At 39.0% G+C, this 19,342-nt stretch overlaps 1 protein-coding gene across 1 annotated transcript in view; it reads left to right on the top strand.

Annotated features, from left to right (window-relative positions):
• Window positions 1-4,864: 4,864 nt before the first annotated feature.
• The window catches only part of GFM1 (G elongation factor mitochondrial 1), a 44,695-nt gene continuing 30,217 nt past the window's right edge, over window positions 4,865-19,342 (top strand). Inside the window, exons 1-8 of the mRNA XM_047728873.1 lie at window positions 4,865-5,076; window positions 6,318-6,470; window positions 7,576-7,708; window positions 8,534-8,738; window positions 11,416-11,532; window positions 13,629-13,779; window positions 17,613-17,770; window positions 18,345-18,429. Of these exons, the coding sequence (XP_047584829.1) occupies window positions 4,987-5,076; window positions 6,318-6,470; window positions 7,576-7,708; window positions 8,534-8,738; window positions 11,416-11,532; window positions 13,629-13,779; window positions 17,613-17,770; window positions 18,345-18,429 (1,092 nt within the window). The 5' untranslated portion in view covers window positions 4,865-4,986. The remainder of the gene's footprint in view (window positions 5,077-6,317; window positions 6,471-7,575; window positions 7,709-8,533; window positions 8,739-11,415; window positions 11,533-13,628; window positions 13,780-17,612; window positions 17,771-18,344; window positions 18,430-19,342) is intronic.

A 19,342-nucleotide genomic window follows, 5' to 3' on the forward strand; every position in this document is an offset into this window, starting at 1 on the left:
GTCTTAGTAACCCATTTAACCAAATCAAAACAAGCCTGTTATGCCTCAAGGTTAAGAAATTGAAGCCTAAAGACATCAATCACTAACAGCCAACTAGACTTTTTAATAGAAGGCAACCATTTAAGCTAAAGCCAGTAAATCAAATAATTTTCCTTGTTTGCTTCTGCCTCTTCTTTATAAAAGTCTCCCTTAGCTCTAGTTGGTGAAGACCTCCTAACCACTTCCTGTTTGTCCACTGCCTTACTGCAATTGATTTTTCCTCAAACTCAAACTTATTTTTAAAGATTTTAGTTTTTTTCAGTAATCTCTACACCCAGTGTGGGGCTCGAACCTCAACCCCGAGATCAAGAGTCACCTGCTCTACTGATTGATCCAGCCATGTGACCCTCAAACTCAAAATGTTTAATATGCCATCTAACTCACTGTTTTTCCTGTTCCAATTTCTTCCTCCCACTTGAAAATTTTTAAAGATTTTTTTTTTTTTAAAGATTTTATTTTTTGATTGATTTGAGATAAAGCATGTCCAAGCGGGGGGAGGAACAGAGGGAGAAGGACGAACAGACTCCTTGTTGAGCTCAGAGCCTGACATGGGACTTATCTCAAGACCATGAGATTGTGACCCAAGCAGAGATCGAGAGTCAGATGTTCAACCCACTGAGCCACCTAGGCACCGTGCACTTGGAAAATTTTAAAGATGAATTAAGAAAAAAATCATTTTGGCATATGTGTAATCTAGGAATATCTAGTCCAAATAGTCTAAAATGTCTAAGACAAAAAGTCTGTTAACTACTTGTGCTGTTTTGCATAGAAAATGTGGACAAGTGCATTTAAATAATAGCTTTTGTTAGTATGATTATAAGAAGAAAGGTTTCAAGATAAAAGAGGAGTTTTTAAATATGATTTAATGATTATGAATATAAGGTTTATGAAGTACTTTAAAAAAAGTTTTATGAAATATTTCTGATAAATAGGTGCATTTGGGTAGAGGAATGAATATGGTCAACTATAGTCTTCTTCCAGGTTTTATTACATAAATTAATGCTAATAAAATCTTCTAGTTTATATAAAACCAAGGTTGAACTTCTCATGATTTAAGCTTTCCAAATTTCCTATATTGATTTTATAGGTCAAATAAGTTATTGTTGACTCCATCAATTGTGTAAGATTGCAAAATATAAAATGGTGTTTATCTAAATAAAATTACAATGCAGATCTCTTTTAAAGGGGTTTTAATCTTACAAGATTATTATACTACTATTTATTATAATGACTGAAAGTGTTAGCTAAAATTGTAATTTTCCAAATCTTTAGTTAACTTTTCCAGAGCTTAGAAAATATTAAATTAGTCCTTGGACACTTGGATAGTTTTTCTTTCTTTCTTTTTTTTTAAAGATTTTATTTATTTATTTGACAGACAGAGATCACAAGTAGGCAGAGAGGCAGGTAGAGAGAAGGGGAAGCAGGCTCCCTGCTGAGCGGAGAGCCCAATCCCAGGACCCTGAGATCATGACCTGAGCTAAAGGCAGAGGCTTAACCCACTGAGCCACCCAGGCACCCCATACTTGGATAGTTTCTAAGTAAAAACTGATACAAGATTTTGGTCACTGAAGATGGTTTCCAATTTCTTAGAGATTATAAAATGACTATGAATTAACTGTGGAAATGTTTTGGATGATATTGTATATGTGTATTTTGCCACTTTAAAAGTTAACAGAATTAGGAGTGCCTGAGTGGCACAGTTGTTTGGGTGTTTAATTCTTAATTTTGGCTCAGGTCATTATCTTAGGGTTGTGAGATCCAGTCTGCATAGGGCTCTGCACTGGCCATAGAGCCTGCTTAAGATTCTCTCTTTCTATCTCTGCCTTCTGCCCTCAACAAGCTCTCTCTCTAAACACACACACACACACACACACACACACACACACACACACACACACACACACACACACACATCCCTTAACAGAGATAATCTATAATAACATAAAAATTTAGCTAGACAGTTCTTGGTTTTCTGTCTTCCAGTTTTTCTTTTGGAATAAAGAAAAGTTGATTATTTTGATTAAAAGTGATTAATAAAAATAACATATTCAGGGGCGCCTGGGTGGCTCAGTGGGTTAAAGCCTCTACCTTCGGCTTGGGTCATGATCCCAGAGTCCTGGGATCGAGTCCCATGTTGGGCTCTCTGCTCAGCGGGGAGCCTGCTTCCTCCTCTCTCTCTGCCTGTCTTTCTGCATTCTTGCGATCTCTGTCTGTCAGATAAATAAATAAAATCTTGGGGCGCCTGGGTGGCTCAGTGGGTTAAAGCCTCTGCCTTCAGCTCAGGTCATGATCCCAGAGTCCTGGGATCGAGCCCCACATCGGGCTCTCTGCTCCGCGGGGAGTCTGCTTCCCACTCTCTCTCTCTGCCTGCCTCTCTGCCTACTTGTGATCTCTGTCTGCAAATAAATAAAATCTTAAATAAATAAATACATAGAAGCTTTAAAAACAGCATAATAATTACAGAAAAATATGAATACACACACAAGATAATGAGCATTAATTCTTACTTAAGCTTAGTTTGTTAAAGTGGTTTTAGTGTTGTAGATATACTGTTTCATTTAACATAATTATATCTTTAAAGTAACCTTAATTTTATTATCATTTGCATAATTATGTATTTTAAGCAAATACATAAAAGGCTTATAAAGACTGAATTTTTGAAAGTCTAAACAAAAGTTTATTGGGTATACTCAGCATTAATGGATTTATTCTCTAATCAGTTTACAAATCCTTTCTTGCAAATTAATACATGGATTGCATATGAAAAGTAAATTTGAAATTCATCATTGAAACTTTGATTTTTCTTTTCTTGTCCCTTGTAATTTACTCTGATTTCTATTTACTTATTCTCATTTGTACATTCATTTAATACTTACTGAGCACCTACCAAATGCAAAGGGATACAGAAGTTAACAAAACCAAATCGGTTTCCTTATGGAACTTACATTCTCATTAGGAGAGCTGGACAATAAACAGGTATGTGAAATGTCTGGATCTATCTAAGAAGTGCTCCAAAGGAAAACTAAACAGCATGAGAAGATAGGGAGGAGCCTGCTGGTTCAGAAAAGTTGGTTAGGGAACATCTCACTGATGAGGCTACTGCAAATAAAGAAAAGGGCTGTCACAGGATCTAGGGAAGAGCAAAGTCTCTGATTATATGAGGATCAGTAAGGAGGCCAATGTGGCTGGAGCAAAACCAGGGAGGGAAAGTAAGGCTATGCTGGTTTGGCTGCTGAAGTAGGGCATTTGCAGCCACTTACTCTGAGGAGGACGGGAAGCCACTTCAGAATTTTTTAAAAATTTAGTTATGGAAAGTTTCAAACCTACACAAAAGTAGAACAGCAACGATGAACTCACTGGATGGAGTATTTTCAGCAGAGAAATGACAAGGTCTGGGTTAAAAGGATCCCTCTAACAGTGTTGAGAATAAGCTGAGCTGTAGGCGAAGCAGGGAGATCCTTTAGGAAATCTATTATAATCTGGTGGAGAGATGGCAGTGTTGAGAGGCGGGGAGAAAGGGCAGATCCTGGATCTATTTTTGAAGGTGGTGCCTATAACATACGCTGACAGGTTAGACCAGAGGTGTCCAAGAGTAGTAGTGAAGTGACATTTTTGTCTGGGCAACTTGAGCGGGGTTTCCATTTTCGAAATAAAGACTGCAGGAGAAGGTTTTGGGGAGGAAGATAAGTTCCATTTTGGACATACTGAGCCTGAAACGCCCCCCCCCCCCTTTAAGATTTTATTTACTTATTTGACAAATATTATCACAAGTAGGCAAAGGCAGGCAAATAGAGGAGGAAGCAGGCTCCGCGCCGAGCAGAGAGCCCGATGTGGGGCTCGATTCCACGACCCTGGGATCCTGACCCCAGCGGAAGGCAAAGGCTTTAACCCACTGAGCCACCCAGGCCACCCTCAAAACACTTCTAAGAGATCTAACTGGAATCGTCAAAGATGCCGTCTTCCATACGGCCTGAACATGTAACATTTAACATCCAACAGTGAACTTTTTGAAATGAGAAAAAACACTTATAATGGACAGTTCATTTTTCAAGTCATGTCTTTTTTCTTTTTAAGGATCTTATTTGACAGAAAACATGAGCTGGGTGGGGTGTTAGTGGTGAGGGGCTGAGACTGAGACTGACTCCCCACTGAGCAGGGAGTCCGCTAGGGGGCTCCATCCCAGAACCCTGGAGTCAGGAGCTGAGCCGAAGGCAGTCACTTAGCCAAACTGAGCCACCCCAGGCCGCCCTTCGGGTCATGTCTTATAATTAATTTTTTTGCATTTGTAATAACATAAACAGCGACATTGCATTTTGTTTTTTTAACTTTATTCTGTTATAAACATTTCTCCACATTGCTATATTGGTGTGGCTGTTCAAGCAGGGCCTTCTAGGCCCTTTAAAGGGGAGAGGAAGCTATTTCAGATTTTTTTAAAGTTATGAAAAATTTTAAACCTACACAAAAGTAGACATGACGGCAACACCGAACACGCAAAATAACCACGTTCAAAAGGTTGGGAGGTTGTGTGAGCCTGGGGGTGGGTATTATAGAGGGCACGTATTGCATGGAGCACTGGGTGTGGTACATAAACAATGAATTCTGGAACACTGAAAAGAAATTTTAAAAATAAATAAAAATTAAAAAAAAAAAAAAGGAAAAATAAAAGTTGCCATCTTCCTAGGGGCACACAAACGCTTGATTAGCTCGCCAGAGCGATTGCACTTTCTCTTCCAAGCCCATAGAGGGCGCCATGGCAGTAGACGGGGCTGGTCGGCTCTGAGGGCCGGAAGTCTCTCTTATCTTTCCTCTCACCTCCTCCGCGTCCTTCGACCCGGAAGCGCTCTTCTGGCACTGATTGCCGGCGTGACTTTGAACGCATTTTGATGTGGGTCAGGTTGCTGAGAAGACCTACAGCTGCCCCACCTTTACGCCACTTCTGCGCTTGCCATGAGACTGCTGGGAGCAGCCGCTGCCATGGCTTTGGGGAGCGGGCGGCTCCCGCGGGTCGCCGCTACCCTGGGATGGCAGAGGAGGCAGGTACTAGAGCCCGGCGAGGCGAAACCAAACGAGGGACTGCATAAAGGATCTTGCTGTCCCTCCGGGGCTAGGGAACAGTAATGCCTTCTCTGGGACCTCCTGAGAGCTCCGGGTAGGAGGTGTCGTGCCTCAGTGCTGAAAAGTTTTTCGGTACCTGAACATCTCGTTATTCATGAGCTGCGTCTCGGTGCCCTGGGGTAGTGGACGGGCCACCGATTTATGTTTCAGCCTCTTTTTCGGGGGGGCGGGGAGTGACTGGAGTGCCGGTCAGAACAACTGAAAAATCGAACCCAGGGCTTCTGACTCATTATCGAGTGCTCTTTTCTGCACAGAATCCTTGGGCTGTGGACAGCCCTCTTCGGGCAGACCCTGGATTATTTGTTTTGGCGTTCGAACTTCCCGGTACTTTGATCCTATTTCTGTCTTTTGCGGGGGTTGCACAGTGGAGTAGGTTGGGGTGGGAGTTGAGCCTTTCCTGGTATGCAGATGTCGTTTGCTTTGCTTGCTGATATTCATGGGATTTCATCTAAATGCCTGTCCACCAGAATCCATTTAGTATTTGCCCAACTTTTCTAAGTTCTTCTGTTTCCCTTTCCCCAGAAGTGCTGCAGTACCTTTTGGATTTGCAGTCCTATAGGGAGAGGTTTATATTGTATTGATTCGGTAAAATATATGGTTCTCCCTTACCCCCACCTGACCAAAATGAAATGAAGTTTTTTAAAAAAGTAATTCTTCCTGTGCAGAAGGAATTGGAAACCTTTTGTGGGGTCCCTTAGAACTATCCGTACCACAACACAAAGCATATGTGTTGGAAAACATCCTTGCTAGCTGTCAACTACAGTAAGGGAGAAGGGGGAATATAAGTAAAATTTAAACGAAAAACTGTGTTTCCTTTTAAAATTGTTGGAAGTTGTCTTACTGGTTTTATTAGCCTCAGCATGTATTTTCAAACCTGTGACATTTGGAAAAGTATCTGTCCCCCTTTATTTAACTAGCCTATTTGAGTATATTTTTCTGATTTATTTATAGGATTTGTATGCCCTTTCTGTCCTCTCTTGCAGTTTCTCCTTTGGTTACAGGAGTTGCAGGTTGAGGCATTCCTTCTTTTGCCTGTCCAGGCAATCTCACATGATGTTTTATTTCCATTGAGATTCTTTGGTGGAAAGATACCAACCAGACCAATTCTAGTTGCCCATTATCTCTTATAAAAAGTGCATTGATTTGAACTCTTATTTTTTCAGGTTAATTGGGAAGTCTGCCGATGGTGTTCATCAGGAGTGATTCCTAATGAAAAGATACGAAATATTGGAATTTCAGCTCACATTGATTCTGGAAAAACTACATTAACAGAGCGAGTGCTTTTCTACACTGGCAGAATTGCAAAGATGCATGAGGTGTGGGGTTCCTGGTTGATTCAAAGCTAGTTCGAGCATGGTAGTTACGATTTAATAAACATCACAAAACCTGAAAGAATAAAAGAATGGTTACAGTTGATCTTTATTGAAGTCCTAGCACAAAGGGATAGATAGGTCAAACTGGCTTGCAGTGTTGTTGTGAGGAATCTTTCTAGAAACCATCACTATGAGTATCCTCGGTAGATTGTCCTTTAGGAATGTTAAGTCTGCATCTGAAACTAATATAACTTAATTATACTTCAATTAATACGTCATGATATATTCTTAAGCAGCTGTTAAAGTCGTATTTACATACTTTTTAACGTTATGGAGAGATGTTTAAGAAGGGTTTAAAACTATATATAGTATGATGTTAATAGTTACAAAATACATGTATCAGAAAAAAAAAATTTTTTTTTTTTAAGATTTTATTTACTTATTTGTCAGAGAGAGAGAGAAAGAGAGCGAGCACAGGCAAACAGAGTGGCAGGCAGAGGCAGAGGGAGAAGCAGGCTCCCCACAGAACAAGGGGCCTGATGTGGGACTCGATTCCAGGACGCTGGGATCATGACCTGAGCCGAAGGCAGCGGCTTAACCAACTGAGCCACCCAGGCGTCCCAGAAAAAAAAAATTTTTAATTTGAAAGTCTTCTAAAGAAATTACCGTATCATTGAGTAACTTAACTCTCCATTTCTTCAGATGAAGGTCATCTTGTTAAGTCACATATTTTGAAAGCTGACTCCTTCCCACTCAGGCCTCAAAATCCACATGTCATAGAGCAAGGAAAAATGTGTGCTTTGAGCATCTGCTCATGGACTACCACAAGGCTAGTGGGCAGGAACAGTGCGGAGGAAACGGAGTTGGCTCAAAGACTGAGGTGATTGCTCTATGTTAGCCGTTGTTGGGAAGAGCAATGAAAAGAGGGTTAGACAGTAAATAGAGGGCAAAACTTGTAATCATTTCTCTGTTTCACAATATGATATGGTCTGACTTCTCTGAAAATTGCATCAGTTAACTATCTGTGTTCTAGTTCCAACTCAGTAAGATTTCTTTCCTCCTTGGGATGTAGGGATGGGGGACTCTGAATTGCTGTGCTTGTGTTTAGGTGAAAGGTAAAGATGGAGTTGGTGCTGTCATGGATTCCATGGAACTAGAGAGACAACGAGGAATCACTATTCAGTCAGCAGCCACCTATACCATGTGGAAAGATGTCAATATCAACATTATAGATACTCCTGGTGAGTTGAAGTCTTAGTTTAATTGTTGCAGCTTGTTTTGACAAAAGCACATTTAGTTCTTTATTACGTCTCAGCTCATTTTTAAATGTCAAATGATATTCAGAAGTGTGACTGTGAATTCTTGTTAGAGAAATCTGGGACCTAGAGCACTTCATCATTATGTGGTTTCCTTAAAAGAGAGTGCAAATAGGGCGCCTAGGTGGCTCAGTTGGTTAAGCAACTGCCTTCAGCTCAGGTCATAATCCATGAGATCGAGTTCTGGATCAGGCTCCCTGTTTCTCCCTCTGCCTGCAGCTCCCCCTGTTTGTCCTCTCTCTCTCTCTGTGTCAAATAAATAAGTAAAAAAAAAAACGGTTCAAATAAATTTTGAGTAGGAAGGTTCTTGCCCGTTGAAAGCTGTATCTGATTTAAAGGTGCCCATGCCCTCGTAGTTTTGTTGTGTTGTTTTTTTTTTTTAAGATTTTTATTTATTTATTTGACAGAGACACAGCAGGAGAGGGAACACAAGCAGAGGGAGTGGGAGAGGGAGAAGCAGGCCTCCCGCCAAGCAGGGAGACCCATGCGGGGCTGGATCCCAAGACTCTGGGATCATGACCCCACCTGAAGGCAAGTGCTTAACAACTGAGCCACTCAGGCACCCCCCTCATAGTTTTTTGAAGAGTTGGGCTCCTGGACCTTATGGTGAGTAAACAGTAATGGTGGTTTAAGAAATCCACATTCTAATTAAAAGACTTACGTCATGAGGAGAGATACAAAAGCTTGTAATCGTGCTTGTTATAAAAATTCATACTTTAAGACCCTCACACACTTCTTTGTCTAATTTAGGACATGTGGACTTCACAATAGAAGTTGAAAGGGCCCTGAGAGTGTTGGATGGTGCAGTCCTTGTTCTCTGTGCTGTTGGAGGGGTGCAGTGCCAGACCATGACTGTTAATCGTCAGATGAAGCGCTACAACGTTCCTTTTTTAACTTTCATTAACAAATTGGACCGAATGGGCTCCAACCCCACCAGGGCCCTGCAGCAAATGAGGTACTGAGCCTTAGAAAGAACAGGAGCGGGGCGCCTGGGTGGCTCAGTGGGTTAAGCCTCTGCTTTCAGCTCAGGTCATGATCTCAGGGTCCTGGGATCGAGCCCCGCATCGGGCTCTCTGCTCAGCAGGGAGCCTGCTTCCCCCCCCCCCCACTCTCTGCCTGCCTCTCTGATCTCTCTCTGTCAAATAAAATAAATTAAAAAATCTTTAAAAAAAAAAAAACTATGGCTAGAAATTTAAAAAAAAAAAAAAGAAAGAAAGAACAGGAGGGGCTGTGATGATTTGGATAAGAAACCTGACAAACCTGACAATTATTAATTCAATGTCATTAAGCTTTATTCCTAAAAAAATTTTTAAGGGGGAAAAAAAAGATTTTTTTCCCTAAAATTTATGTGAGTGACTTATCTTAGTAAAAGAAACATCGAAGTCAGTAGTTTGGTTTGTGATGTGATCTCATCAGTTACATTTGCTGTAAAATGGGGGAAATGTGACTTAAATTATAGGGAGGTTTAAGGTGAGTTCATATAACAATCTGGCAATTCATTGTTTTGCTGTGATTAGAGAAGTAATAATCTAGTGTGGATTCTATAAGTATATGTTTAGACAAACCTAGAGGATTGTCTGTTTTAACCTTTACTGAAGGAACTTTATTTTTTTTTTAATTAATTTTTTACCCTTTTTTTTTTTTAAAGATTTTATTTATTTATTTGACAGAGATCACAAGTAGGCAGAGAGAGGGACAGGCAGAGAGAGAGAGGAGGCAGGCTCCCCGCAAAGCAGAGAGTCTAATGTGGGGCTCAATCCCAGGACCCTGGAATCATGACCTGAGCCAAAGGCAGAGGCTTTAATCCACTGAGCCACCCAAGCACCCCAATTTAAGGAATTTTAATTAATGCCCTTAAGAAGTTTTGGTGTATTCCCTTGGGTTCATATGGTAACATACTTGCTAAAACAACAGTAACACTTCCTTTCTGTACCAGATGTAACTAAGTTGTGGTCCTGGCATTTTATACTTTGCTCAATGTTGTATATTTCACATAGCCTTTGAAAAGAGTGGAAGTTTCACTTTCCATCTTTGGTGGATGTGTAAATGGAGCTATCAGTTTCCTATTCAAATATCCCAGGGCAGAGCTGATGAAAATAGTAAAGTTTCTGGTAGTGGAGAGACCAAGAGTGATGTGTCTGATCATGAAGGATACAGTGTTGAAGGAGCTTCAAGAGACAGTATTGCTCTGCGCACTGATAGAAGTGATGTATTTGGGAATTTGAGCATGAAAGTTTTCTTTACTGGGTATTTGTAGTAATTTCTTGGGAAAACAAAACCTTTTCACTTTTTGTCCTTTTTACTTATATTTTACTTGTACTTGGCAATGGATGGACTGTTTCTACCAAGTTGTCTGAATTCCAAGAAAATTCTCTTTTAGCATTTATGTGACTACTGCAGTTCTCTTTCTGCTCTACTCCCTCTTATCTGCATTCTGTAACTCCTATTAAACAGATTTTAGAATTTCTGGATCTCATCTCCATGTATTACCTTTTCTACTATACATTCTCATACATTTTGTTTCTTCTCATTTTCGACTTGGTTATGAGAGAATTGATGTCAGTCTTCCAGCTCACTAATCTGAAGGTCATCTGTGTCCCTTCTGTTATGTTAGCCTTTTCTTTTTTTTTAATTTCTGTAATTATGTAATTAATTTCCTAAACTTTGTCTTTTATTGCATTGTCTTCATTAATAGAAAGGTAGTTCTCAGATTTTGCATTTTATTTTCTTTCAATAACTCTCTCCTTGGAAGTTAATACTGTTTCTTGAGCTCACACGTCTCTTTCAAGCTATTGGTAACCTTCAAATATTTGGTGATTCTTAGTTCTCTATCCATAGTTATAGATGGGGGCCTAGAGTCTAGACTAAACAATGGTAGCCAGAGCATATTTCTTTTTCAGTGAGAATACCTGCCGTGAATCCCTTTAGTGGTTGTGCCTGATTGAGGGTACAGGCTGATAATGAGTATCTGATTTTTTTTTTTTTTTTTTTTTGAGTATCTGATTTTTAACATGCATGCTAAAAGTTCTCCTATAAGAACTTCCTCTTTAGCTGTACTCAGCTTTGCTAGAGTCAGCTGATCTAAGGAGAGATGGGCAAGGTGATCCCACTGTCCTTTAGTTTTCTGACCAACCACCATTGACTTGTTCTTCCCCCTTATGTTTTTGATCCAGGATATTCTGGGAAGCTGATGGAGAAACACTTATTTTAGAGTTCTCTTGTTGCTTAAATAGGGTTTTGGCTTCCTGAGCATGGTGAATTTGGTTACTTCCAATTGTTTTAAATTTTCCGAGTTTTTTGGGTTTTTTTCTTTTTAAGATTTTATTTATTTGACAGAGCAAGAGAGGGTTCACAAACAGGGGGAGTGGGAGAGGAAGAAGCAGGCCTCCCACTGGGCAGAGAGCCTGATGCGGGACTTGATCCTAGGACCCCAGGATCATGACTCCAGCCCAAGGCAGATGCTTCATGACTGAGCCATCCAGGCGCCCCAATATATTTTCTGTTTTGAGCTCCTGATGATACCCTTCTCAGTTCCACAACATCTGCCATTGATTTATTTTTGTCATTTCAAAGGGACTTAGGGAGGACATATGTATTTTTATTTGGTAAACATACATATTTTTATTTTTCAGGTCTAAACTGAGTCACAATGCAGCATTTATGCAGATACCCATTGGTTTGGAGGGTGATTTTAGAGGTATAATAGACCTTATTGAGGAACGAGCCATCTATTTTGATGGAGACTTTGGGTAAGTTAAAAATGTATTATTAATATCTTAAGAAGCATCAAAGAGAAAAAAGAAAGGATGATTTCTTTAAACATAGAGAGAACATCTTTTTAAAATGTGGCTAGAGGAATATACTCCAAAATGATTTTGTTTTAATGCCTTTAATCCTAGTTGGTTCCCATTTTGCTTAGTATTCTTTCCAAGGGAGAGTATGTTATTTTTTGGGTAATTTATATCCTGTTATATGCATGGTTTGGGTAATTTATATCCTGTTATATGCATGGTATGGTAAAAGGCCATCAGCTTGGGCTAGTAATGTATCTCATTTTCCATTTGTTTATTTTTCGTTGATTCATCCTGTGGACTTTTTATGGAGTAGCTGCTATGTCCTGGGTATTATGATAAAAACTGAGAAGAAAATATGGATCATGAATGTTTCTATTTATGAGGCTACAGAGATAAAACGACAATACATAAAAGCAGTTATAAATAGTGCAGATGTGGTTTGGAGAACATAAGAAGCAAACTGGTAATTTTTTGACATGGTATTTGATCCATCAATCAATTTTGAGTGACCTCTACATACAAAACTGTGTTTTCCCAGTAGTTATTCAAAATTTGACATTCAGAAAAATCATGTGCAAGCTTGTTAAAACACATTCCTGGATCCACTTCCAGATGATTCTGATTCAGTAGGTCTGGGGGGAGCCTGGAATTTGCATTTCTGGAAAGCTCCCAGGTGATGTTGCCATTATAGGTCTATAGACCACATTTTGAGTGGCACTGTTATGGACAATGTGGGAAGACATAAGTGACCCTTCATTAGGAAGAGTCGCCCCCAATAGCCTAGCAGTTTCTCTAGGGGTAATTCCCCGAGAGGTTTTCTTTCTCTGCTGTGAAACTGGGTTTGCTAGTCTGGCAGGTGGGTGAAGGGTGTTGTGTTCAGTTAACTGTATCCTTTATCCTCATCAGCTCTCTTGTAGGCAGGGGAAGGATATAGGCTGTCTAGTAGATGAGGCATTTCTCTCACTTCTTGTGTGACTGTAGTGACTGTGGTTTATCTACTGTTTCTTAGAATGTAAGGCCCAAGAGGATAGGGATATTTTATCATTTTTATTCAGTGCTGTCCCAAGCCCTAGCACTTTCTGGTACACAATAAGGACTCAAAAATATTTGTAAATGAATGAATAAATCCACTTTCCCAAAGTTACCAGGGCACACATTTGTCTTCTAAAGTAGAGGCTCTTAAACTTTGTTATGCCCCTACCACAGATGAAATTTCTTACTATACCTGCCCCCTTTCCCAGCCCTAGACCTCTGGGTATATAAATTTCGAAAGGACCCACAGCTGATTCTGACATAAAAGGCTAAGAACCAGGGGAGCTTGACAGGAAGGATGAAATTATGATCTGAAGGCTGTGAAGAGCATTTTTTGAGATAAGAATTATTTTCTGACTATATGCGGTTGACTTCTTTTACTTTTTTAATTTAGGAACACATTCTCTGAAAAGCTGATATTTTGGATGTTAGTTTCCATTTTTAAAGAAGTACTTTGAAGCTTTTGAGACGGATGTTTTAAATATCATGTATATCTGTTTCTCAGTTGTGTATATTTATAACTCTTTCCTATCCAGCCCCTAAAGAAATGGGGATCTGGGGTTAAGGTTGAAGAGTTTGTCATATTTAGTAACCTTTTTTTTTTTTTTTTACTATATTCTGTGTTAAAATTGTGTAATTGCATTTGTTACCAGTGGAAGGAATAGAGTCAGGTCTCTTTTCCTCCTTGTTAGTGACTGTGATATTCTTATTAATTTGGTTAATAAAATTTTCAAGAGTCATATGAGCTTGGAGTCAGAATGACTTTGAAGCTTGACTCTTGTATTTATTAGTAGTACAACCTTGGCAGTTTGCTTTGCTTATTTAAGTATTTTTGCCCACTATTCTGTCTAAATTTTAAAGATCTACATTGGTCTTACTTGCCATTTTAATGCAAATATATCAAAGCTCTTTCTCATTTAAAAAAATTTTAGCCATTAGGGATTGTGTTTTTCATTGGTGCTTTATACTGTTTAATTGAGTATCCTTATAGCAGTAAAATAAAGCATTTCTTTTCTTAGTCAGTTTGTTCGGTATGGGGAAATTCCAGCTGAATTCAGGGCAGCAGCAGCTGATCACCGGCAAGAGCTGATTGAATGTGTTGCCAATTCAGATGAGCAGCTTGGTGAGATGTTCTTGGAGGAAAAAATCCCCTCAGTTTCTGATTTAAAGGTAAGTGCTCTCAAAATAAGTCTTAAGAAAAATAGAGTGGGGTTTTTTGTGGGTAAGAGAAATGATGCTTTTATGCATGGGTTTTATTAATGAAATCTGAGTAAATTTATTTAATATTATTGGTTTTTTCAAAAAATACTTGCTATTTCTTATTATTCTTTAAGTAATGAGTTCTATAACATCTTACAATGGGAAAGGAGTTATAGTTCTAAAAAGAAAAGATGATATTTAAACATCCAACCTCTTGGGCACCTGGGTGGCTCAGTGGGTTAAGCCTCTGCCTTCAGCTCAAGTCATGATCCCAGGGTCCTGGGATCGAGTCCTGCATCGGGCTCTCTGCTCAGCAGGGAGCCTGCTTCCCCTCTCTCTCTGCTTGCCTCTCTGCCTACTTGTGATCTCTCTCTCTGTGTCAAATAAATAAATAAAATCTTAAAAAAAAAATCCAACCTCTTGAGTATATCTTCTTAAGGAGAAAGAAGATAAATATACAAGTGTTACAGCAATAAAACAGATTAAGTGATGAGGCTGCTAAATGGTTACAGACTAAATGTTGATACTTGTACTGTTTAGAAGGCTGTATAGATTTCTTCACTTGGACATTTAGATCCTTAAAAAAAAAAAAAAAATCTCTGCTTAAGATTGGTTTTTATTTTTCAAGTAGATAATTTTTCCAGAGGAGACACACAGAGGCCAATAAGCACATGAAAAGATGCTTAGTATCACTAATTATTAGGGAAGGCAAGTCAAAATCACGAGATTTCAATTTATCCATTAAGATAGCTAGTAAAATAGCAAGTGTTGGCGAAGATGCAGAGAAATTGGAACTCTTGTGCATTGCTAGTGGGAATGATGCAGTCACTGTGGAAGAAGTACGGCCATTCCTCAAAAAATTAAACCTAGAACTACCATATGGATTCAGCAGTTCCACTTCTGGATAATATCCGAAAGAATTATTCAAATAGGTATTTGTACCCCTGTGTTGGTAGTAGCAGTCTTCACAGTAGCAAAAAGCTGGAAACAACTCAAATGCCCATCAGTGGATGAATGGATAAACAAAATTAGTATATACATACAATGGACTATGATTTAGCCTTAAAAAGGAGAGAGATTCGGATGCATGCTATAGCGTGGATGAACCATGAAGACATGCTAAATGACACGAACCATACAAAAGGACAAATGACATATTTTCCCACTTATAAGGTACCCAGAACAGTCATAATTCTTAAAGACAGAAATAGTGATTACCAGGGGTGGTGGCAGAGGGGTGGGTTACAGAATAGAGAGTTTAAGGAGTACAGAGTTTCCATCTGAGATGATGAAAAAATTCTGGAGATGGATAGTGGTAACGACAGCATAGCAGTGTAAATGTACTTAATGCCACTGAACTGTATACTTAAAAATGGTTAAAGTGATAAATTTTGTTTATTTTACCATTAAAAAAACTGGTACTTATTTTACCAAACCACATGGTACACTTAGCAGAGATCAGATAAATGATTACTGTGTTTAAGACGTGGCACAGGAGTTGACAGTAGGCGAAATGCACAAGGAAAGAACCCTGTCGAAGCTGAGGACGCTTACTGATCTTATAACTTGAGTCCTTTAGTTTTCATAAACTATGTAGGAGGGTATAGGTCAAGCATTGTGTCCTGGGAACCACAACACAGAGTTAGGTTTTTATCTGTTAAAGGGCATGTGTCAGAGGTCCCCTGGACCATTCCCAGGTTCAGTGATTCAGGAGGATCGCACAAAATTCTCAACACCTTATCATAGTCATGGCTCTGATTATTACAGTAAAAGGATACAAAGCGAAATCAACAAAGGGAAAAGGCACCTGAGGTGAAGTCCAGAAGAAACCATGTATCAGCTTTCAAGAGTCCTCTCACCGTGGAGTCATGGCAGGGTATGCCTCACTCCTCCAGCAGTGAGTCGTGACTATACCTGTGAATCTCATCTGTTAGAAACTCATGCCCTCGGTTTTATTAATGGCTATTGAAAGACATCCTCTGCCTGGAGGAACAGACTTGCAGGAGGAAAGCAGGTGTTTAGCATCCACCCATTGTTTGTGCAGACTGTAGCCATGGTGAACCACTGTCAGTTCTGGGAATGCTGGGAACCCCCCTGGATCCAGGTTCTCAGACACCAGCCAGGATCCAACCTTGTAAACAGGCCTTTCTAAGCATGGCCAATTCAGTGCTGCTATGTTTACTGTTTTCTGCAGAGAATACATGGGTATACTTTCTGTATTGTTGGATATATTATTAGGGACAGTGGAAAGGCAGCACCTTTGAAGTGTGAAAATGATTCTTATGAAAACAAGGGAAATTTTTGAAAAATAAAGCTTTTGTTAGGCTGGTATTAGGATGGTTCTAATTTTTTTTTCTATTTATCTACCACTTTCCTGTTTTTCTGTTGTAAAGTAAATGTGGTAAGATTATTTACATCTGTACTTGCATATACGGGAGGTTTGGTAAGTCAGAGTTTTGGTCCTGTGGCTTACAGTAGCTTTTTAAGTGGTTAGTGACTTATATTATAGTGATGTTCAGAAGTTACGGTTGTAGGGGCACCTGGGTGGCTCAGTGGGTTAAAGCCTCTGCCTTTGGCTCAGGTCATGATCCCGGGTTCCTGGGATCAAGCCCCTCATCGGGCTCTCTGCTCAGCGGGGAGCCTGCTTCCTCCTCTCTCTCTGCCTGCCTCTCTACCTCCTTGTGATCTCTGTCTGTCAAATAAATAAATAAATATTTAAAAAAAGAAGTTACGGTTGTAAGTTTTTGCGTTAAGCTTTTTTTTCTTTTTTTTTTTTACAATAACTAGTTTTCTAGAAGAATAATTGTATACTGGTTTCCCTATCGCTGTTGATGTCTTCTAGCTGCTAAGACTTAGTTCCATTGGTTACTCTCAGAGACCTGCTTAGCCCGGAGGGCTGCCTGTGGCACACAGCTGGGACACATTCATAGCTCTTGCACCTTAAGCAAGAGTAACATCATAGCCTGTTACTCTCATGGCTCTTAGTTTATGAGTGATTTGTACTACTTGGCTTCCTGTATGTATGTTGTTTAAAAGAAAGAAAACATCTGTTAATTAAATGTGTTTTTTTAATAGATATTTTCATAGGTTTTAAACATTTAAAAGTACACAAAGGTACACAGTAAAGAAAAAAAAAGTCTCCCATGTGTCTCCTGTTTGCCTAGTTCTCTACCTCTTCCCTAAAACAGGTTACCAGTTAATAGTTTTTGGTGTATTTTTCCAGACATAGTGCGTGTGTGTGTTACTTTTCCTTATTATTACATAATTGTTAGTATACTGTTTATACCTCTCTCTGTGTGTGCCTGTTTTCTGTGTGTGTGTCTGTATTTTTGTCACATTGGAAATTAGTGACATTCCAAGAATGTCAAAAGCAGTTATATAGTAAATTGCTTCCTAGCCCTGGAGAAGGACTGATTTTTTTCCTTGTATTTTGACCTTTAATGTATAGAGGACCTTGTTCTAGTCTCCACTATAGCCTGTACTCCAAAGAGTGTCAGTTCCTTTTATTCACTTACTGGTTTGAAGTTTCTTTGTTTTTTTTTTTTTTTAAGATTTTATTTATTTATTTGACAGACAGAGATCACAAGTAGGCAGAGAGGCAGGCAGAGGGAGAGGGAGAAGCAGGCTTCCCACTGAGCAGAGAGCCTGATGTGGGGCTCGATCCCAGGACTCTGGGATCATGACCTGAGCCTAAGGCAGAGGCTTTAACCCACTGAGCCACCCAGGTGCCCCTCACTGGTTTGTAATTGATCTGAAATACAAAACTTTTTTTAAGGTTAATTGTTAATTTTTTTCTTTTGTAGTGTGCAATCCGAAGAGCTACTCTAAATAGGTCATTTACTCCTGTCCTTTTGGGAAGTGCATTGAAGAACAAAGGAGTTCAGCCTCTTCTAGATGCTGTCTTAGAATACCTCCCAAATCCATCTGAAGTACAAAATTATGCTATTCTCAATCAGGAGGAGTAAGTCTTGGAAATTGAATCTTAGTCCATGTAGAAATACTTTAACGTTTATGCACTGTGAAAGAATTTAAGAATGGTTCTTTTGATTAAGTTGTGTTTATCGTTTTTTTCCCCCCATAATTTACAAAAATCAATTGCCAGTTTCTATTTGGGTAACACTTTTCACATGTAGAAAACTATTATACCATTTGCCATATCATATTGTTTATGAGTTAGAAGTATGGTTTATTATCTACTAAGGTTTTCTTCATGAGTAAATTTTTTTTGGCCACACCAAAAAAACCAAAACCAAAAACAAACAAAAAAAACCTTTAAAGTTTGAAATGCAAACATTTTTTTAAGCTCTCATTGATTATTTTTTTTTTCTTTCTCTGCCATTTTTGTGTTTTTGGTCTGCTCTGGTCATGTCATAATGTAGTAACTAAGCCCTGAGAAGTTACTCTTACCAATCTCAGTGAAATTTCCCTTATATGAAGTCAGAAATATTTAACATGTAGATGCTTTTTCTCTGATGAAATAAAGTGATATGAGAGATATCAAATAATGCATCTCACAGATTTATATTTCTTTTAAGTGACTCAAGAGAGAAAAACAAAATCTTAATGAACTCTGAGAGAAGCAGTTCCCACCCATTTGTAGGCCTGGCTTTTAAACTGGAGGTAAGTTGCTCTCTAATGTATGTAATTGCTGCAGGTGGAAATTTTCTTCTAAGGTGTTCTTCCTATTACAAAATGATTTTGTTACAAATTTCTCTGCTGAAAATTACTCCCCCTTCTCTTTCCATATTGCATCTTCAGAAGGAAGTTGCTGTAAGCAGCCCACACTTAAGCTATGAGGAATCATGTTCCACCCCCACGAGGGAGCAGTATCTACTAAATTACTTGGGATTCTTCTATACGGGAGAGTTGTCTTGTCTCCCCATTTATATTTTTATTCAGTCTGTCTTTATGTCAGTATGGCCTCATGGATATGTATTTTGAGTCACAGTGAGTAGTACGTTATTTTGTTGTGCAGGTTGGTCAGGTTTGGCCATTGGAGCTCTTCGAGTTGTTCCTTTGTCCTTTTGACATTGAGTAGTGTGTTGTTCTTTTGAGTATTTCCTGACTTTGATGGCACTGCAGCATCCTCCAGGCTTATCCTCCCTGTCTCCACCCTAGAATCAACCATTTTAGGTGCCTTGGTTCCATTACTTTTAACCGAGAATGGTATTAGAAACCAAGATTTGGGTACTTTTTGTCAGGTTGTTGTTGCTGGTGTTCATATTATTTTAACGGGGAAAGAAAGTGGTTAAGTTAGAAGTGTTACAAAAGTGGTTATTTCTGGGATGGGATTCTATTTGGGGGGCTTTTAGTTTTTATTGTAAAATTTTTACAATACACTTACTCTGGAAAACTTAAGTTGAAAAGTACAAATAACAATTGTGACAATTTTTATGGGTAAAGCTTTTAAAAATATACATTTAGGAATATCTTCTTAGGATTCCTGAAATGATGATTACTGAATTAAAAGAATGGAATGTTTTATCACTGTTTTTTTTGTTTTGTTTTTTAAGATTTTATTTATTTATTTGAC

Source organism: Lutra lutra, chromosome 1 (assembly GCF_902655055.1).
Source record: "Lutra lutra chromosome 1, mLutLut1.2, whole genome shotgun sequence".
In the NCBI taxonomy this organism is placed as follows: Eukaryota; Metazoa; Chordata; class Mammalia; order Carnivora; family Mustelidae; genus Lutra; species Lutra lutra.